Here is a 22516-nt window from a genome sequence, read left to right as displayed (position 1 = left end):
CGGACCTTTAATGTGAGCTGTTTATGTCTCCATGGCCACCGCCTGACTGTCTGAGCATTTCCACCACTTTCTGTTCCTAATGAAGAGAAACTGTGTAGATGCTGGTTTAAACCGAAGACACAAAAATACTGGGAGTAACTCAGCGGGACAGGCAGCATCTCTGGAGAGGAGTGGGTGATGTTTCAGGTCGAGATCCGTTCCTTCTCTCCAGAGATGCTGCCTGTCCCGCTGAGTTACTGCAGCATTTTGTGTCTATCTTCTTACTAAAGAGGAATGAGGACATCTTGATCAAAGGGCTGCGTTCTGGGGAAGGTAAAGGAGCAGAGGGAGAGGGTCCTACTGATTGAACGCATAGCTGCCAGCATTTGGGGAATGGGGTGAGTGAGGAGATTGAATTAAAGGCTGCATTCCTGGTATACTCTCCTCCTCACTGCGATCAGTTCCAGAGCCCTGATGCCTCAGGTAACCCTACGCAGGATGGCAACTGAATTGGAGACCTTTGTGGCGCTTCCAAATGGTGCTCTGGAAATACAGTACATCCCTGCACCTCATCGTGTAGGCCCATGCTCTGGGCTGCCTCTCTCCTATATATCTGATGCTCTGACATCTCTCTCACATGTCTTTCTCTGCTCATTCTGTCAGACATCACCAAACCCCACCTGGCAACTGGGAGTGTGTGAAGAGAGGGAGCTGTCCAACACTGGGATGAATCTTCACCCCTGAAGTACTCACCTTCTGCTCCACCTCCAGAAACCTCTTCAGGTCGTCGGTGTCCATCTGGTCCTTGTGGTTGCTGTACATCAGCATCAGGAGGTAGAGGTCTCGCCTCGTGGACATCATCTTGTAGAACGAGCAGAACTCCTCAAAGTCCAGTGTCCCTTTGTTGTCGTCCGTGTCCGCCTCCTGGCAATGGGCAAAGAAAGTCCCGTTAACTTTCCCACTGCGATATTCCCAGATCACGGCAGCACTGTGGTACACTTGCTGCATTACAGCGCTAGAGACCTGGGTTCGATCCTGACTACGGGTGCTGCCTACACGGAGTTTGTTCATTCTCCCCGTGACCGCGTGGGTTTTCTCCGGGTGCTCCGGTTTCCTCCCACACTCCAAAGACGTACAGGTTCGTAGGCTAATTAGCTTGGTAAAAATTGTAAATTGGCTCTAGTGTGTAGGATAGTGTTAGTGTCGGGGAAATCGCTGATCAGAGCGGACTCGGTGGGCCGAAGGGCCTGTTTCTGTGCTGTATCTCTAAACTAAACCAATCACGGATTGCCAGCTGCATCCAATGTCAATGTCTGACAAACGTCCGGGAAAGAAGGGTGCGAGGCTGGGACTAGTGGTAGAGTCTCGGACCAGAGGCCATAGCCTCAGAATAACAGGACATACTGTAACTTTAGAAAGGAAATGATGAGGAGGTTCTTTAGTCAGAGGGTGGTGAATCTGTTGAATTCATTGCCACTGAAAGCTGTGGAGGCTAAGTGATTGGTTGTTTTTAAGACAAAGATAGACAGGTTCTTGAGAGGACCGAGCAACACAGATAAAACAGAGAGAGAGGCAGAGTGAGGTGGAGGCGAAGGGAAGGCAAGTCGAGCACCGACTCTTTTGTGGATAGAGAGAGTGGAACAAAAATAGACGGCAATGTAAAACTGTTTAGTTTAGTTTAGTTTAGAGATACAGCGTGGAAACCGGCCCTTCGGCCCACCGAGCCCGCGCTGACTAGCGATCCCCGTACACAAGCACTATCCAACACACAAGGGACAATTGATAATTTCATCAAAGCCAATTAGCCTACAAACCTGCACATCTTTGGAGTGTGGGAGGAAACCGGAGCGCCCAGAGAAAACTTATACAGTCCCGGGCCGAATGTACAAACTCCGTACCAGACAGCGCCCGCAGTCAGGATCGATCCCGGGTCTCTGGCGCTGTGAGGCAGCAACTCTACCGCTGCGCCACCTTCATGAGGTGTGGCGGGGGGGAACAGAGGAGCACGGGTCGCAGGGTGAGTGTGAGCGCAGGACAGTATCTAACGTTGGCACGCACACTGCTCTCTTGCAGATTAAACCAGCGTTGCAATTCAGATGATGCCTAATAATGGAAATCATTTTTGACAAGTGGAGGTGCGCTCACTCTCCTGTAATGGGGACATTATCGTGTGCAGATGCTCGGCATTGAGCTAATGACCACTTGAATATGTGCAGCACATAACGACATATGGAAGGAGCATAGAAGGAAGCAGTAATAATCTGAGAACAAAAAATATATAACCGGCCGGGGAGACATGTCAGTGGACCCCCTAACTGCCTCTGGCAGGACGTTTCTTGTCACTATTACTTACAAAGTGACAGCCCAACGTTCGTCAGCATAATGAGTCAGCCACTGCCAAGCCAAGCCGCTGCTCTGCCTGATACAGAGAACGCAAGCCTCGTGACCCAGGCTGCTGCACTGTTTAAGGAGGGAGTGGACACTCAGCTCATGCATGGGATAAGAAAGGTTGATCAGCATCTGAAGGATAGAGTTCCCTTTCACCCCAACCCTTTAGTTTAAAATAAATGAGCTCGTAAGCTCAGAGGTTACAGGAGCAGAATGATCCCATCAAGTCAACTCCACCGTTCAATCGTGGCTCCTCCATCTTTCCATCAAGGACTGATCTCTTCATTTCTGGTGAAGTTTTAAAGGGTCTCCACATTGTGAAAAAGGATTCCTGGCTAAACAGCCGTCAACACAAAAGGACACAAAGTGCTGGTGTAACTCAGCAGGTCGGGCAGCAGATCCGGAGAACATGGATAGGTGAGGCTTAGGGTCAGGACCCCGTCACCAGAAACACCACCTATCCATGTTCTCCAGAGATGCTGCCAGACCCGCTGAGTTACTCCAGCACTTTGTGCCATTTTGTGTGAAGCAACATCTACTGCTCCTTGTTTCTACTGCTCATAAGTGATATGAGCAGAATTAGGCCATTTGGCCCATTTAACCATGGCTGATCTATCTCTCCCTCCTAACCCCATTCTTCTGCCTTCTCCCCATAACCCTCGACGCCCGTAATAATCAAGAATTTATCTATCTCTGCCTTAAATATATCCATTGACTGTCCCTCCACAGTCTTCTGTGGCCATTATTTCCTCAGATTCACCACCTTCTGACTAAAGAAATCCTCGTCGCAAGCAGCTTGGAGGTGGATCATCTTGTGGCTGGTTGTGGGATCTTGTTTTTGCAGAGTTTGGCTTCATACCTCTCCCAGGGTTATCATCCTCCAGCAATGTGCTGGGGGGCTACAAGAATGAAAGGCATTGCATTCAAAATGTGGAACAAAATTCACCACAGAAATGCAGGCATTGTCAAATGGTTACAGATGCAGCAAAGTGTATCGGCTGGGTGCAAGCTGTAGCAGAGACCCCACCAATAATCACTAGCACGTCACGGATATGAGTGTGCGTGTGTGTGTGCGTGTGTGTGTCTGTTTGTGTGTGCGTGTGTGCATGCATGTGTGTGCATGTGTATATACACACGTGCTTTTGATTGTATATATATATATGTGTGTGTGTGAATGTGTGTGTGTGTGTATTCACACATGGTTGTGTGTGTGTGAGTGTGTGTGTGAGTAGCGGGTGAGAGTATTCATATATGGTTTTGTATGTGTATGTATATATGGGTGTGTGAATGTGTACGAGCGTGCGTGTGTACTTACATGCGGTTGTGTGTGAGTGAGTGAGTGAATGTGAGTGTGCGTGAGTGTATACATGTGGTTTTGTGCTGTCAAAACACAGGCATCCACTCTCTCCACAATGACACTGCACCCATGAACTGTGACTGCTGCCAGTTTAATGCCTGATCACACACGCTGCTTATTACTGTATGGAGCAGCAGGCAGGGGTGAGACACCAAACATTTCAGCAGAAGGTAAAAGGTTATCAGCTTCCTAAGGGCATTATTTCTTCTTTACAGGTCAGTTATAATACTTGCACCACCACTGGCTTGATTTTAACGTTGGCAATTGGCAAACGCCGAGTCGCCTAGCAACATGATCAGCGCAGGTTTGCAGGGAGCTAGCTGGGCCGGTGGGAACGTGGTGTGTGCAGTGTGGGAGCAGGGTCGGTGTCAGAATGGTGCTGATCCGCCATTGCCCGACTGCCACAGGCCCAGGCAGGCTGCATGGGGGCAGGCTGCACGGTGGCGGCTGGCGAGAGAGAGGCAGCCGTGCAGGGCAATGCCAGTCACTGCGCTGCTGCCTGGTGCAGGGGTCCCGGTTAGCGAGGGGGGCACTCCAGAACCTCAGGGCCCCTCAACCCTGGAGAGGAGCAAGGGAGAGGACAAAGGAGAGAGGGGCGGCAGCGGTAGAGTTGCTGCCTTACAGAGGCAGACTGGCATTCGATCCTGAGTACGGGTGCTGTCTGTACGGAGTTTGCACGCTATCCCTGTGACTGCGGGGGTTTTCTCCAGGATCTCCGGTTTCCTCCCAAACTACAAAGACGTTCAGGTTTGTAGGACCTGGCTTGGTGTAATTGTACATCGCCCCTAGGGTGCAGGATAGTGTTAGTGTGCGGGCATCGCTGGCCGGCGTGGACCGAATGGCCTGTTTCCACACTATATCGCTCAACTAGACATTTCTGCAGCAGGTACACCAGAGGAGGAGGGAAGGTGATCGGCTGAAGTTACACCGACACTCCCCCCGCACCCCCCAACAGTGTAAGGCATGAATTCCCATTCACCAGTCTTATCAATGGACCCCCCCTCACAATTCTATGGGCCCCTCCCCAACCAGTCTGACTCATGGATCTGATCATTCAGGTCAATGGACACCCCCCCTTACGATGGACACCCTCTCACTGTTCTGATGTATGGATCTTCCCCCCCCCCCTCACTATACTGGGGTATGGACCCCTTCTTCATCTTACGATTTATGGACCCCCCCCTCACCAGTCTAACACATAGAAACTCCCCCCCCCCCCCCACCAATATGCTGCATGGACCCCCCTCACCATCCTGTAGGGACCCACCATCACCATGAACTGCCCTCCTTCACCAGTCGAAGGCATGGACCCCCCCTCACCAGGATGCATGGACCTCTACCCTGATCAGCCTAATGCATAGAAATACCACCCCTCCCCCCCCCCATCAGTCTAAGACATAGACCCCCTCACATCAGTGTGAGATATGGACCCACCCACCTCAACAGTCTGACACATAGACACCCCCGCCGTCATCAGTCTGATGTTGACCTGCTGACTCCGTGGGGCCTGGGCACATTGTCTGACCACCAACAACACTCATCTATTGCCCAACTGCCGACCCCGACGATGCACCCATCGGCTCTGAACCCACGTTGGCCTCTGAACCCACCGAACTCTGACCCAGTGTCTGAGCACCACCCGATCTCACAAATCAAACTCTGCTCATCACAATGGCCTTCCAGTGACCCTTTGGCAACGGGCTCGCTGTTATAAGAAGCAACGTCCTCTTTAAATTGTGTGAGAAGTTGAATGAGGCACGTAGCAGTGAGCCATAGAACTCGTCATCCCAGGTAAACCTCCACACTGGGATAATAAATACCTGATTAGCAACATTTGCAGGTTATGTCCCAAACCATTAGGTCTGGATGCAAACAGCTATTTTAATGTTGGTAGCATTTTCAAACTGAAGACTGAGTGAAATCCAATTCCCCTGGAGCCCTGCTGCCCACGAACATCAAACACTCCCAATTGTGTCTGATGTTTCTTCAGTATTTCTACGGTTTATCTATTGGATCCAACTGACATTTAATCCACTCGCGTTATCCCCCCTGGACCCATTTCCCATCCAGCCCTGATGGCTAAAACATCCGCCAGCAATCTTCATTACACTCGGGGATATCACAGGAGATAAAGCAGAGTTTTTCCACACTGCGATGGTGTCACGCGATGGAATGTATAAAAGCATATCATCAAGTCATCTTATATAAAGGCTGCAGTTGCAATCGTTTAAGCTGATTAGCTTCAACGTGCTGACTGGACTGAATCCGCTGCCTCACCAAATGTTTCGTTTCAGCTTTTAGTTTAGAGATACAGTGGCCCACCGACTCCGCACCGACCAGCGACCCCCCGCACACTAACACTATCCTACACGCCAGGGTCGATTTGCAATTTTACCAAGCCAGTTCACCTGCAAGCCTGCACACGTCTTTGGAGTGTCGGAGGAAACTGGAGCTCCCGGGGGAAACCCACGCAGGTCACGGGGAGAACGTACAAACTCTGTACAGACAGCACCCGTAGTCAGGATCGAACCCGGGTCTCTAGCCGTGGCTGTGAGGCAGTAACTCTACTGCTGTGCCACCGTGCCGCCCTCTTGGTTTTACTCTTCATTCAGTTTATTTCTGCACAATGCTGCTGATTGAGTCATAGAGTGATAGAGTCATATAGCATGGAAACAGGCCCTTCGGCCCGGCTTGTCCATTCCGACCAAGGTGCCCCATCTACACCAGTCCCACCTGCCCTTATTTGGGGATTAAATCGTCTCAACCATTCCTATCCATGTACCTGACCAAATGTCTTTTAAATGTTGCTACAGCTTCTGCCTTAACGCCATCTTCTGGCAGCTCTTTCCACATACCCACCACCCTCTGTGCGAAGGTTTGTAGGCCAGTCCTTGCTTCCATCCAGCCCGCACCTCTCTTTACCTGGCACCTTCTGACTACCTACGATCTGCATTGGCAGGTTGCTGTCAGCATTCACAGCCGGGGATTGTCATGCCCCTGTCCCACTTAGGAAACCTGAACGGAAACCTCTGGAGACTTTGCGCCCCACCCAAGGTTTCCGTGCGGTTCCCGGAGGTTGCAGGTAGTGGAAGCAGGTAGGGAGACTGACAAAAACCTCCGGGAACCTCCGGGAACCGCACGGAAACCTTGGGTGGGGCACAAAGTCTCCAGAGGTTTCCGTTCAGGCTTCCTAAGTGGGACAGGGGCATTACACGCCTGGGTTTGCCATGACTATCGGCAAACATCAGACGGAGCAAAGAGCAAAGCATCGGGCACGAGGAGAGCTCAGAGGGTGAGAGACAGCCCACACCTTCAAAAACACCCCGCAAAGAGATGTCTTGGATATATTGCCACCAGTCAATGCCACTGGCTTTAGAACCTCATGGTTAAAGGATATTTAAGTTTACAAATAAAGGCCAAGTTCACTTATCCTGGGGGGGGGGGGGGGGGGATATTGCAACCTTCACATGGTCCGCCCTGTTTCGACGAATGCAATCAACCTGGCGTGTACAATCAAATAAGATCAAATGGAACAAGTTGTCCTACAGCTTTAGGTTGTGCACGCCATACGCAAGAAGCAAGACTTGGGTGGATGAGGCTGTTTGGTGATAAGCAGTACCGTTATCGTGGGGAGTGGCTCCCATTCAGTACAACTCCCTACCCCAGTCGCCAATCCGTCTCCAAGAGTTTAAGAAGGAACTGCAGATGCTGGAACATTGAAGGTAGACAAAAGTGCTGGAGAAACTCAGTGGGTGCAGCAGCATCTTTGGAGCGAAGGAAATAGGCATCTATGGAGCGAAGGAAATAGGCAACGTTTCGGGCCGAAACCCTTCCGGGTTTCGGCCCGAAACGTTGCCTATTTCCTTCGCTCCATAGATGCTGCTGCACCCGCTGAGTTTCTCCAGCACTTTTGTCTGTCTCCAAGTGACTGCTCTGTGGGGCCCAAAGGAACATTAAAATCTGCGTTCTCCGTCTTTTTGCAAAAGGTATTGGTGAAGGGAGGGGGTTGGGTGGGAGGGAAGCATCCCGTTGAGGAATGAAGGATTGCCTGACTTTCAGAGCGGTGGAGGGCAGGAGGCACGGTTACGGCAAGTGGATGGCCAGCGACATGGCTGTGGAGAAGGTAGAAATCTTGAGGAATCTCTCCATCTGTAGCAGACCAACCCACTCCTGGCTGGTCAACCGCCAGTGAACTTGTTATCAGAACGGTGTAGGAATGAACCGCAGATGCTGGTTCATACCGAAGATACACAAAGTGCTGGAGTAACACAGCATCTCTGGAGAAAAAGAATGAGTGACGGTTTGGGTCGGAACCCTTCCCTCGGGAAGGAACTGCGGATGTTGGTTTGTACCGAAGGTGGTAAAAAACTGCAGACGCTGGTTTTTTACTGGTTGGAAGGGACTGTAGATGCTCGTTTATATCGTCTGTTGCTGGTTTAAGAAGGGTTCCCACCCAAAACATCAGTCATCCTTCCTCTCCAGAGATGCTGCCTGTCCCTGCTGAGTTAGTACTCCAGCACTTGGTGTCTATCTAATCTATTATCAGAACTGCTTGCTCAGAGGTGGCCTTCGACCGGAGACGGGAATGGCCTGCACTTGCAGCTCCGCCTTCAGTCAACTTGGCTACATTGACACGGATGGAAGCGGCTAAAGACAGAGGTTTACCATCCCCCGTCCCGTCCAGTACCATTGAGTGACAGGTTTTGTCATTGCCGGCTGGGCTACCAGTTCAGAGACCGGATCACCAGAGTCAGGATCATTCACTCTCTATTGTTTAAGAAGGAACTGCAGATGCTGGAAAATCGAAGGTACACAAAAATGCTGGAGAGACTCTCTTTCCTTAGTTGTGCAAGAGAACAGAAAAGATAGCAGCTGGGAAGCAGCTGGGAAGAAGAAAAAAAGGGCATTGCCACATGAAAATGTATTCATTTAATGTCAACCCAAATAAAAGGTTTGGAAAATAGTGATCATACAACGACATATTATCTGCAATTACACAGGTAGAGCTCGTGCCCTTCTTATAGGCTGTGTGACACTTCTGATGATGTGTTAAGCTCAACCATCTGGCTGGGTACAGACATATGGCACCAGGCTATTAAGTACAGTCATTACTTAATGGTGTGTGCAATTCTTGTAAAGGCTGAAGAAACTAGACTTTACTATTCTGAGCCCCGAAGCAAACCATTTACATCAACAGTCATTTCACACGACCCGATGAGTGCATGCCACGTCTGCTGCTGCTGCGGGGAGCGGAGGAGGATTTTACACGGTGTCTCATAAGGTCATAAGGGATAGGAGTAGAATTAGGCCATTTGGCCTATCAAGTCTACTCCGCCAGCCAATCATAGCTGATCTATCTCTCCCTCCTAACCCCATTCTCATGCCTTCTCCCCATAACCTCTGACACCCGCACTAATCAAGAATCCATCTGTCTCTGCCTTAAAAATATCCACTGACTTGGCATCTCCAGCCTTCTGTGGCAAAGAATTCCACAGATTCACCACTCTCTGACGAAATAAATTTCTCCTCATCTCCTTCCTAAAAGAATGTCCTTTAATTCTGAGGCTATGACCCCTAGTCCTGGAGCAAGTACAAACCTGGTTCAGGATCGGGATATTTTAGCGCTGGCATGCTGATCTGGTTTATTTTGCTTTCTATCTATTTTCAATCCATTGGTTCGTTTGTGCCGGGAACAGCAAGCATTTAGTTGAGCAGATTAAATCATGTGGGAGGGATTTGACTCTAAACTCCCAAAAGCATCTCCCACAACATTTATATCTGATCTAATTCTTCTTCAAGCTATTGTAAATCATTCAAAGCAAATTTGAAAGCTGGTGTGGGTTTTTGTGAAACTGTTATGAATCATTGCATAAATGAGTTCAAACATTTTATCCCAACACAACATTTCTAGAGAGAGAGTGGGACCTCTCATGAATCAAAGCGTGGAGCCACAGGAGATGGGCAAGGACCTAAGTGAGTATTTCTCCTCTGTATTTACCGAGGAGAAAGACAGTAGGACAGAGGAAATTGGAGCCGTCACTGTCAGTGTCTTGGGAGCAGTCAGGGATACCGTCGAAGAAGTACTGGAGGTACAGTTGTGTTTGTAGGTAGACAAATCTCCAGGGCTTGATCAGATATATCCGAGGACATTGTGGGAAACTAGAGAGGAAATTGCAGGAGCCCTGGTTGAAATTTACGAGTGGTCCTTAAATACAGGAGAGGTGCTGGAAGACTGGAGGGTGGCAAATGTTGTGCCTCTTTTCAAGAACGGCTGCAGGGAAAAATGCTGGGAACTATAGGCTGGTCAGCTTAACATCTGTAGTTGGTAAGTTACTGGAGTGTATTGTGAGTTGTAGGTTATAAAGGCATTTGGAGGGGCAAGGGCTGATTTGGGGTAGTCAGCATGGTTTTGCACGTGGGAGGTCATGTCTCACAAATCTGATTGCTTTTTTTGAAGACGTGACCAAAAAGGTTGATGAGGGCAGAGCTGTAGATGTTGTGTACATGGACTTCAATGAGGCGTTCGACAAGGTTCCGCATGGTAGGCTGCTCTGGAAGGTTAGATCGCATGGGATCCAAGGAGGGATAGCTGAATGGTAGTAAATTGGCTCCATGAATGAAGCAGAGGGTGATGGTGGAAGGTTGCTTCTGAGACTAGAGACCGGTTCAAGTGGTTTGCCTCAGGGTTTGGTGCTGGGCCCGTTACTGTTTGTCATCTACATCAATGGTTTGGATGAGAACATACAGGGCAAGATTAGCACGTTTGCTGATAATACAAAAGTCAGTGGTTTCGCAGAGAGTGAAGATCGTGGTGAAAGATTGCAGCAGGATCTGGATCGATAGACCAGGTGGGCAGAGAAATGGTTGATGGAATTTAATACAGAAAAGTGTGAGGTGTTGCATTTTGGGATGTCGAACAAGGCAGGAACATAAAACTGAGTGGGCCCTGACCAGATAAGCGATGATATTATTGAGCTGCACAGTGGACACAGGCGCCCTTGGGCCTCCTTCTATTGCTGCTTCCGATGTATTGATGCACGGGGGGTACAAATGGACTATAAAACTCAAACCAATATCGCAAAGCAGATGATAATTATTCTGGTGAATCACATGTTCCATCTGTGTAGCCCTTGAGTATAGTTTACATGGCAGGTTAATTGGATTATTTTGGATTCTTGATGCATGTTCTGACAATTCAGGGAACAATAACTTGTCCTTACATTGCACTTTGTCCAAGGGTTCCACAGGGGCATGATGTAACCATATAACATGTAACCATATAACAATTACAGCACGGAAACAGGCCATCTCGGCCCTTCTAGTCCGTGCCGAACACTTACTCTCACCTAGTCCCAGCTACCTGCACTCAGACCATAACCCTCCATTCCTTTCCCATCCATATACCTAAATTGATCAGACACCTTTGAAAGATGTTAGAAAGATGAGCACAAACTCAGGCCGGTGGACATAAAGAATTCACACCCTTTACTGGGGAAAGACAGAAAGTGACGAAGAGTTACATAGTCGTGGAGCCTGGGACAAGGACCATCGGCCCAACTTGCCCACGCAGACCAACATGCCCCATCTACACCAGGCCACTTGCTCGTGCATGGCCCATAACCCTCTAAACGTATCCTATCCATGTACCTGTATAGCCCAAGAGTCACACAGCATGGAAACAGCCCCTTCAGCCCAAATTGCCCACGCCCAATGTTTCCAGTGATCTGCTCAATCCATATCCCTCATTTAACCTCACCGAAAAATGGTTTATGTGGTTGTCACTGGAGTAGAGAACAACCTTCGAAAGTATTTTTGGTGGCAAACACTTTGGGATACCCTGAGGAAGGAAAAGGCACTACATAAATGCAAGTTGTTTCCTGAGCTAACTATACCCACTCCACAAACCACATCCTCCTCCTCATCACCACCAGAAGTGAGGTGTGGAAGGTATTACGTGTGCCAGTGTGTGCTTGATTAGTTTAGTTTAGTTTAGCTTAGAGATACAGTGCAGAAATAGGCCCTTCGGCCCACTGAGTCCATGCAGACCAGCAATCCCCATACACTAACACTAACCTACACACACTAGGGAAAATGTTTGTGCCTTCCACCACAGAGATGAATGCTGTTTTTATTGTGTATTGTGTGTTCTTTTTTATTGTACCGCAGCTGGCAAGTTCATTTCACTGCACTTCATTGTGTATGTGACGAATAAATCTGACTATTGACCATTGACTATTGATTTACAATTATACCAAGTCAATGAACCTACAAACCTGCACGTCTTTGGAATGTGGGTGGAAACTGGGGCATCCAGAGAAAACCCATGCAGATCACAGGGGGAACGTACAAACTCCATACAGACAACACCCGTAGTCAGGACCGAACCCGTGTCTCTGCCGCTGTACGGCCGCAACTCTAACGCTGCGCCACTGTGTGGCCCTGATGTGGCCCAGGCTTTTGGTTGGAATGGATGGATGTGCGCCGAGCACAGTCTTACCTTGAACATCTGCTTGACCTTCTGGCGTGGCAGATTGACATTGAGTTTGTGCATCAGCTGCAGCACCTCGCCCACACTCAGGCTGCCGTCCCCATTCTTATCCGCCTCGGCAAAGGTCTGCTTCAGCCACCTGGACAGTGGTTAAGGGTAACAGCGAGAAACCCACAACCTCTTCAATTCTCGGGTGAGGCAGCATCTATGGAGCGAAGGAAATAGGCGACGTTTCGGGTCCTTCGCTCCATAGATGCTGCCGCACCCGCTGAGTTTCTCCAGCATTTTTGTATACCTTCAATTTTCCAGCATCTGCAGTTCCTTCTTGAACACCTCTTCACTTCAGGTTATTTTGGGATTAGCAAATGTCCCCAAGTGGATAGTGGGAGCCGGCACATAGTGCAACATGTGGGCTTGTTGGGCAAGGTGGCCTTTTCCAGACCACGTTCCCGAGGTGCCCAGAGACACGCCGTCCTTGCCAAATAAACATTCATTACTTAGTCTGTGACGTGAAATATGAAAGGATGGTACTTGAATTTAAATTGGGAAAAGTTACTGAGAGTTTAAAGAGGTCAAGGGGATTCAGGAGAGGGATGAAATGATTGGGAGACGGAGTGAACAGGGATGGCAGAATACTGAGAGATGGATCAAGCAGGTGGTAGAACAGGTTTCAAGGATACGGTAGTCAAAATGTAATAGCAAGGAACTACAGACACTGGTTTATAGCAAAGACACAAAATACTGCCTCTTTGACAGGGATACGGTGACAGGGATATGATGATAGGGAGCAAAAGACACACGTGTCACATTGAGAAGAGATGGGCATTGTAAGAGACACTGGGCAAGGTTTGAGAGATGCTGTGATGGTTCAGAGACAAAGTAGGGAAGGAGGTAAGATGGCCACTATACAGAAGTGCAGGGAGGGGGTCAACCAGGAAGTGGAAGAAGACAGTAGGACCAGGTAGGGGAGAGGGGAGGATGGCATAGATTGACAAAGGGAGAGACACCATGGGTGGATGGTGGGAGTGGGAAAGGAACATAAGGATTACCCGAAAATAAAAATATTCAATGTTCACACCATTGGGTTGTCAGTTGCAACATATGTTAGCTTGAAACTGGAGGAGCAACTTGTACTATCCAAACATTTACATGGCCAATTAACCCACTGAATGCCACACGTCTGTGGGGTGTGGAAGGAAATTAGGGATCCTGGGGAACCCACATGGGTCACGGGGAGAACGTGCAAACTCCACTCGGAGAGCACAGGAGGTCAGGATTGAAGAAACAAGGAACTGCAGATGTTGGTTTACCAAGGAAAGAAACAAAAGGCTGGAGTAACTCAGTGGGTCAGGCAGCATCCCTGGAGAACATGGATCTGTGCCATTTCGGGTCAAAACCCTTCTTCAGATTCAGTGGGTCAGGCAGCATCCCTATAGAACATGGATAGATGACATTTTGGGTCGGATTTGGGTGGGGAACCTTCTTCAGACTGATTTGTGGGGTGGGAGGAAAGAGAGCGAGAAGCAGGAAGAGCTCTCTATCTTTCTTCCCCCAACCCCTGCAATCAGTCTGAAGAAGGTCCCCACCAGAAACATCCCCTATCCATGTTCTCCAGACCAGGATTGAACCTGGGTTGCTGTGGCTCTGTGGCAGTGGCTGTACCAGCAGTGTCACTATTCTGCCCACCTCTAGACACGGTGTTTGGGAAAGCAGTGCAATGTCAGGGGCCACGGGGAAGGATACTGGTCGCGTGTCCTCTGTCGCTTCGACAGGCTGTCTTCATCGCTGATTCCTGCCATTAGGTACTTGAGGCCCGTGATCCATGTCCGAGCCTCGCTGCCGTTTGACGAAATCAGGTCCAGGGACTCCATGTGGTCACCATGATAAATACTGAAGCAACAGTTGGGGTCGAAGGTTCCATCCGGGTAGCGCTGAAAAATCTCCGACTGCTTCCCTTCACACACCTCTCGAATGGCATCTATTGAAACTGGAGAGAGAGAGAGAGGCACATTATGGATAGAAGGCACAGGCCTGCCATTACATGAAGACATTCCAAATCACACCTCGTGGTTCATGCCCATCTATTCTACATTTTCCTTGATCCTTATCTCCTTTGATGTCTCATTTTCACACCTTACACTTCCTTCTCTCTGTATCTCCCTCTCCGCTGACTCTCAGTGTGTAAAAGGGTCTCGACCTGAAACGTCACCCGTTCCTTCTCTCCAGAGATGCTGCCTGTCCCACTGAGTTGCTCCAGCTTTTTGTGTCTATTCACGGTTCATGCCCTCATGCACGCCACAGCCTGCGCAATGCCACGGCAGCGGGTTAATGCACTGTAAAACCAGACTAGCAGCAGAAGTAAGCATCCAGTGGCTGTGCCCGTGAGGGCTTGATTACCCGTGTGGTGAAATTCAGTGCAGTCGGAGCACAGTAACATGAACCTGCTCTGTGGTTGGAGGAGGTGGGGAGAGGCGAGCTGTTAGACAATAGATAATAGATGCAGGAGTAGGCCATTCGGCCCCTCGAGCCAGCACTGCCATTCAACTGATCATCCCAAATCTGTACCCCATTCCAGCCTTCTCCCCATATCCCCTGATTCCGCTATTTTTAAGAGCCCTATCTAGCTCTCTCTTGAAAGCATCCAGAGAACCTGCCTCCACCGCCCTCTGAGGCAGAGAATTCCACAAACTCACCACTCTCTGTGAGAAAAAGTGTTTCCTCGTCTCCGTTCTACATGGCTTACTCCTTATTCTTAAGTTGGAGGGTTTTGAACACCTGATTACATGCCGAGAATCAACTGCTCCCAATTTCACCTCCAATCTACTTCAATTCAAACAGGAAAGAGCGTTCCACGAGCAGATCCCGTTGCCATGGTAACGGGATGGCACAGGGGGCTTGAACCCCAGCCTCTGGCACTCAGCTTTGGAACAGGAGCAGATTGATGAGGAATCTCGACCGTTCTTCGCCAGCCTGTCGCACCTAACTTAGCAACGGCAGACTGAGAGAGGGAGCCAAGGCTCTGGCGCAGGAAGGGCCTCCGAGACACGCCTCGTCTGCAGCTGACTCGACTGCAGGCTGCTCACTGGAATGGTCCTCAACTCCCTGACTCAACAAGCAGCAGCCCGCCCACCTCCTGAGATAGGTCGTCACGTCAGTGTTGGTGGAATCCTGGCATGCTTGCTGCTGGGGGGGAGAAAGGACCACCTGTATGATGGGTGATGAGCCAAGATCTTCATCCTCTCCCTCACAGTTTCACAGGGTGATTTTCCCTTGTGTCCTGGCTACTGTTTACCCAGGCTGATCTGCCCCTTATCATCCGGAGTGTGGGCGTCATGGCTGCTTCATATCTGAATGCACCTCGCAAAATACCTTGTTGACTGCAGCATCCTGACGTTGTGAAAGAGACAATGTAAATGCAAGTCCTGCTTGCACCCTGTTTGGCTCCAGTTGTCCAAGGCCGGTGCGGGTGGGGTGGGTTGGGGTGGGGTGGGGTGGGATGGGCGAGTTCGGGTTGATTCCAGATGTCTGAGCGTGGGGTGGGATAGAGTGAGGTGGGAGAGGTGGGATTAGATCGAGATGTCCCAGGTGTGGTGGGGTGGGAGACGTGGAAGATGTGGATTTGGTTCCAGATGGTCCCACTCCATCTCCTCCCCTCAACCATCGGGCAAAAGGTACAGAAGTGTGAAAACACACACCTCCAGATTCAGGAACATTTTCTTCCCAGCTGTTATCAGGCAACTGAACCATCCTACCAACAACTAGAGAGCAGTCCTGAGCCACTATCTACCTCATTGGAGACCCTCGGACTATCTTTGATCGGACATCACTGGCTTTATCTTGCACTAATCATTATTCACGTTATCATGTACAGGTATCTGTACACTGTGGACAGCTCGATTGTAATCTTGTATTGTCTTTCCGCTGACTGGTTAGAACGCAACAAAAGCTTTTCACTGTTCACATGTGACAATAAACTGAACTAAACTAGAACAAAACTAAAGATGTCCAGGTGGGATGTGGTGGGAAAGGTGGGTTTGCTGCTCCAACAGGTGATGCTACTGAAACTTGGAGGTGCCGTGTACCTTGTACCTTTTGAAGAGTCCACCAGGGACTATACTGGAAGTTGGACAATTTCTATACTGGACAATTTTTACATTTACCAAGCCAATTAACCTACAAACCTGGACGTCTTTGGAATGTGGGAGGAAACCGAAGATCTCGGAGAAAACCCATGCAGGCCACGGGGAGAACGTGCAAACTCCGTACAGACAGCGCCCGTACTCGGGATCGAACCCGGGTCTCCGGCGATGCATTTTGCTGTAAGGCAGCAACTCTACCGCTGCGCCACCGTGACCTGCCACCTCTGCATTCGATGCCTATGAGCATCACAATACCTATGGTCACCGCCTACTCCTGTCGCTATAATTCCCCACAGCCTGGGCCCGTCCGTCACTGCAACTCTTCATCCACGGGATAGTTTTGAAGGGTCTGAAGAATGGTCTCGACCCGAAGCGTCGCCCATTCCTTCTCTCCAGAGATGCTGCCAGTCCCGCTGATTTACTCCAGTTCTTTGTGGCTCCCCTCTTGAACTTCATCTCCTTTGATGTCTCGTTTTCACACCTTACCCTTCCTTCTCTCTGTGCCTCCCTCTCCCCTGACTCTCAGTCTGAAGAAGGGTCTCAACCTGAAACGTCACCCATTCCTTCTCTCCAGAGATGCTACAGTACCTTGTCCCGCTGAGTTGCTCCAGCATTTTGTGTCTCTCTTTGGTTAGTTTTCCAGCATTGGTGAGGTGCAAACCATGGCAATCGACCAGATGATAGACTCTGGTCAACCTCACGTAGCCCTAACGCACTTCCCCGCATCCAGACTAGCCAACTAGACCATTCACCACATGGGGCAGGCCACTCAACCCTCCACGGCTCCGATAAATCTTTCATCCCATTCATGCATCCGAAAGTAAGTGATCATCCCCAGATACAGAGATGGCTGAGTCCCTTCACGAAGCTTCTGTCCCATTCCCAACTCTCCTCCTCCCAATGCCCTTCCAACCAAAACCCATGCACAGCCATCCCCCCCAATATCCTGGAAGGACTGCAGAAGATTCAACATCGCTTTCCATTTGCAGGTCAGTTGACAGCCAGTGACGTTCCAGGGAAATAGGCCAACCAGTTCTATTATTAGCTTGCATGATAATGTTCAACTGTTGAAAATAATTGTTAATGATCACAGCCTGACGAAAACAAGGATTCCTTCATGGTTATACCCCAGTCGCACCACTGCCTGTGACTTGCAGCAGAGGTACACGCCAATAACTCAGCCAATATACTATTCTTCAGGCACTCGTAGGGAGTGATTTCCTTCTATCACAAAGTGGGGTTGCATTCAAAGAGTCCGCTGTCGTGGTTGATGATGTGATTCTATCGGGGCGGGTGGGACTTCTTGTCTACCAAGGAGAGCTTGTCGCAGCAGAAGCTGAGGGAATGGGGAGGAGGGTGGGTGAGGAGGGGAGACGGGAAGGAACGTGACAGGGAGAGGCAGAGGGAAATGAGGAGGGGGTGAAAGGAAGGGGAGGAGGGGGAAGGTTGAGGGAAGAGGAGATGAGTTAGGGAGAGAGTGGTGGGGGGGGGGGGGGGAGAATGAGAGGAATGGTTGGAGAATGGGAAGGCAGATACAGAGTAATGAGGGGCAGAGAGGGGGGAGGTTAAGAGGGAGCAACAATAAAGGAAAGATGGAAGGTTCGAACCGTTTCGCAACGAAAGGGGAATCGAGAGTTTGAACCTGAGGGATGAAGGGAAAGAGGAAAATAAACTGGAAATTGGAGAATGGGAAGGAATGTTGTGGGAGGGAAGGTTGGGAGAAGAGGAAAGGGTGAAAAAGAGAGGTGCATGTTGAGGAGGAAGGCTGGGGGAGGCGAGGGTTTGTACAAATTAAACATATGTGGGGTGGTATAACAAAAGCAACAAATGATGAAGGATTCACGACAAACATTACCGCTATTATTTGTGGCCAGCTTCAATTGAACTGATTGAGGTATAAGCCTGAGGGGAGAGGTCGACAAGGACTCCTTTCCACCAAAGAGTAGTATAACGCGGGTGTGGAAGTGATGCAGTCATCTGGCTGTTTAAGGAGAAGAGAACGGGAAAACGGAATCCAGAAGCAAACTCAGCTTAAATCTCTCAGGATTGAAAGGATGATACCAGTAAACTTGGGGGCAAAGAGAGTGGAGTTTCACAAATCCAACCTTAACAGTGTTCATCTGTGAAAAGGCAGTCCAGGCATTGGGGGGGGGGGGGGGGGGGGGGGGGGTATAGAGGAGGTTTACGAGAATTATCCCAGGAATGATCGGGTTAACACATGGTAAACGTGTGTTGCCACTTGGCCTGCACTCGCTGGAGTTTAGGATGAGGGAGGACCTCATTGAAACATACCGAGTAGTGAAAGGCCTGGATAGAGTGGATGTGCTGAGGATGTTTTCACTCGTGGGGGAGTCTAGGATCAGAGGCCATAGCCTCAAAATAAAAGGAAGTACCTTTAGAAAGATGAGGAGGAATTTATTTAGTCTGGGGCAGATGAATCTGTGGAATTCATTGCCACAGAAGGCTGTGGAGGCCAAGTCAATGGATATTTTTAAGGCGGAGATTGACAGATTCTTGATTAGTGTGGGTGTCAGGGGTTATGGGGAGAAGGCAGCAGAATGGGGTTGAGAGGGAAAGGTAGATCAGCCACGATTGGATGGCAGAGTAGACTTGATGGGCCGAATGGGCTAATTCTGCTTCTACAACTTATGAACTGATGAGTAAGGGGTTAAACTGCTCATTGCAGGATCCACCAGTGGGGTGGGGAACAGAAGCCAGGCTTGCCAGCAACGCCCACATTCAGAGTTAGGATAAATCAAACAGCAGACGGGAGGAGGTCAGGAGCGTGTGATTCAGACTGAAGGTCGGGGTAGAGGGGCTGAATGGCCTGATTATGTTTTTAACATTCCTCCAACTCAGGGAGGTTGGAACAAAATAAAACAGAGGGGGAAGATTAATGTTTCTGAATGAGAGGATATAATTGGGTTACTCAGCCGGTGTTTATGTCAAGCCATTCTCTTTATTATCAGGATCAATATCTGTGCCAAGGCAATACCAGTCATCTTGGCTGCATAACAAAACGCAGAGCAGAAATTCAGCTCTGGCTTTAAATAGTTCAAAGATAAGCAGTTTATATAATTGCAAAGCTCCTCTGAGGGACAGACACAAAATGCTGGAGTAACTCAGAGGGACAGGCAGCATCTCTGGAGAGAAGGAATGGGTGACATTTCGGGTCGAGACCCTTCTTCAAGCTGATGTCAGGGGAGTGGGTGGTTCTTAGATAAGGAAGTGTATAGATAAGGAAGTGTAAGGTGTGAAAACAGGACCGACGGAATGGAGATCAAGGAAAATGTAGAATAGATCATTGTTAGCATTTGGGGAAAACGTACAAACTCCGTACAGACAGCACCCATTGTCAGGATCGAACCCGGGTCTCTGGTGCTGTAAGGCAGCAACTCCACTGTTCGATCTAACAGAAAGCAGCCGTTCTTCCTACAGTTATACCTTGCTATTCCAAATCTGATCACTGCTTATGGGTTTCAATGGAAGTAGTTTATCAGCCAATGTTATTTCCTTCTGCACACATTTAAACATTTAAATATTTACTAATACACATTAATGCTTTCAGAACATTATAGGGCGTACTAATGCTTGTCTGGGGTGTCGGTTCAACACAGAGAGCCTTTGTGTTATCCATGCTTTTTATTATGTGGAGGGAGCTCATGTATCAGTAACAATGTTTTGAACCACCTTCTGGGGGAATTAGTTTTCTACGGCATATTTTTCAAACTCCTTCCAGATTTTAAAAGAAGGTTTTAAAGACACACGGTTGCAGGATACAACTTCATTCCAACCTGTCATTTACTCTTCTCATCACTGCTCCTGATGTGCGACCAGGGACAACATCTGGATGGAAGAGAGACCAGTCTGATGATGCAGGGGTCAGTCCAGTTGCTCTGTCCAGTGTATGGCCCATGTTGGTGCGGACCACATCGTGTTTGAACTCGGTCTGATGATCAAATGGTGCTTCCCTCTTATTCAGGATGAGGGAGTACCTCGTTGAAACTTAACAAATAGTGAAAGGCCTGGATAGAGTGGATATGGGGAGGATGTTTCCACTTGTATGGTTCAGTTTAGTTTAGAGATACAGCGTGGAAACAGGCCATTGGGCCAACCGAGTACATATCCAACACACACTGGGGACAATTTAAATTATGCCAAGCCAATTCAGCTACAAACCTGTACGTCTTTGGAGTGTGGGAGACAACGAAAGAACTCGGAGAAAACCCACGCAGGTCAGGTCTGTACAGGCAGCACCCGTAATCAGGATCAAACCCATGTCTACTGCTGTGTCACCGTGGGAGAGTCTAGAACCAGAGGCCATAGCCTCAGAGTTAAAGGACGTACCTTTGCAAAGGAGACGAGGAGGAATTTATTTAGTCAGAGGGTGGTGAATCTGTGAAATTCATTGCAACAGACGGCAATAGAGTTAATGGATATTTTTAAGGTGCAGATTGACGGATTCTTGATTTGGACGGATGTCAGGGGTTATGGGGAGAAGGCAGAAGAAAGAGGTTGAGAGGGAAATATACGATTGAATGGCGGAGGAGACATGATGGGCCGAATGGCGTAATTCTGCGTGTATAACTAATGAACTTCCCTCCCCTAACATGATGCACATCATAAAACTCCCGTTCCTCACTTGCCACGGCTCCAAGTTACCCCCACCCAGACCAATCTGGTCCCTGGCTCTGCAACATCTGGATTTTCAATTTCTTCTGCATGTTTTGAAACAACACATCTGGAGGGCCATGCAGATGTTATAATCAGTGAGGGGGGAGGGGCCCGCCCGCTAAATCTGCTGAAGGATAAGCCACAGATTACAGTTCACCAGAATAATTACTCAGGAGTAGTCACTGTGTCTGAGTCACTAGGTGGAACTGACAGCAGAGTTTCTGGTGGGCATTTTAAAACAAAGAAAGCAAACAATTGTCGTGTCATTCTTTCAAATCCCTTTAGGAAGAACGGCCCACCACTCTACATTTGTGCTTCTGTGAGCATCTTTCTGGTTTCTCAACCATCCCTCACTTTGATTCTGCGTTCTTGCTCCAGGCAATGCTCTGGCCTTTCGCATCATAGAACATAGAACAGTATAGCACAGGAACGGGCCCTTCGGCCCACAATGTTTGCTCCGAACATGATGCCAAGTTATACTCATCTCATCTGCCTGTACTTGATCCATATCCCTCTATTCCTTGCACTTCCATGTACCTATTGAAGAGCCTCTTAAACGCCATCTGCCTCCAGTACCAGCCCTGCCAATGCTGTCCAGGCCCCCCACCAAAATAACTTGCCCCACAGGCCTCCATTAAACTTTTCTCCTCTCACCATACAGCTATGCTATCTAGTTTAGCTTAGCTTGGAGATACAATGTGGAAGCAGGCCCTTCGGCCCACCAAATCCGCGCTGACCCGTGATCCACGTACACAAGCACTATCCTACACACGAGGGACAATTTACAATTTACAATTTTTATTAAAGCCAATTAACCTACAAACCGATATGTCATAGAGTCATAGAGTGATACAGTGTGGAAACAAGCCCCTCGTCCCAACTCGCCCACACCGGCCAACAATGTCCTAGCTACACTTGTCCCACTTGCCTGCGCTTGGTCCATATCCCTCCAAACCTGTCCTATCCATGTACCTGTCTAATTGTTTCTTGAACGATGGGATAGTCCCAGCCTCAACTACCTCCTCTGGCAGCTTGTTCCACCCACCCACCACCCTTTGTGTGATAAAGTTATCCCTCAGATTCCTATTAAATCTTTTCCCCTTCACTTTGAACCTATGTCTGCTGGTCCTCGATTCCCCTACTCTGGGCAAGAGACTCTGTGCATCTTCCCTATCATTTCCTCCCATGATTTTGTACACCTCTATAAGATCTCCCCTCATCCTCCTGCACTCCATGGAATAGAGGCCCAGCCTACTCAACCTCTCCCTATAGCTCACACCCTCTAGTCCTGGCAACATCCTTGTGAAACTTTTCTGAACCATTTCAAGCTTGACAATATCTTTTCTATAGCATGGTGCCCAGAACGGAACACAACATTCTAAATGCGGACTCACCAACGTCTTATTGTGACCCCCACATAGCACCAGGCCCAAGGACAAAACCTCATCTCCTCTAACCATTTACCTACAAGTGGATTTTCTTCACTTTGAA

General features: G+C 49.0%; 1 protein-coding gene across 4 annotated transcripts in view; it reads right to left on the bottom strand.

Moving 5' to 3' along the window:
* plch2 (phospholipase C eta 2) overlaps nucleotides 1-22516 on the bottom strand; it is a 211805-nt gene that overhangs the window by 67763 nt on the left and 121526 nt on the right. For all 4 annotated transcript variants that reach the window (XM_033048120.1, XM_033048121.1, XM_033048122.1 and 1 more), the window contains 3 exons: nucleotides 13956-14199; nucleotides 12222-12351; nucleotides 733-903 (listed from right to left, as the gene is read on the bottom strand). In XM_033048120.1, the coding sequence (XP_032904011.1) occupies nucleotides 733-903; nucleotides 12222-12351; nucleotides 13956-14199 (545 nt within the window). The remainder of the gene's footprint in view (nucleotides 1-732; nucleotides 904-12221; nucleotides 12352-13955; nucleotides 14200-22516) is intronic.

The sequence above is a fragment of the Amblyraja radiata genome, chromosome 31 (assembly GCF_010909765.2).
Source record: "Amblyraja radiata isolate CabotCenter1 chromosome 31, sAmbRad1.1.pri, whole genome shotgun sequence".
Lineage (NCBI taxonomy): Eukaryota > Metazoa > Chordata > Chondrichthyes > Rajiformes > Rajidae > Amblyraja > Amblyraja radiata.
This window is presented reverse-complemented; position numbering and strand designations above follow the sequence as displayed.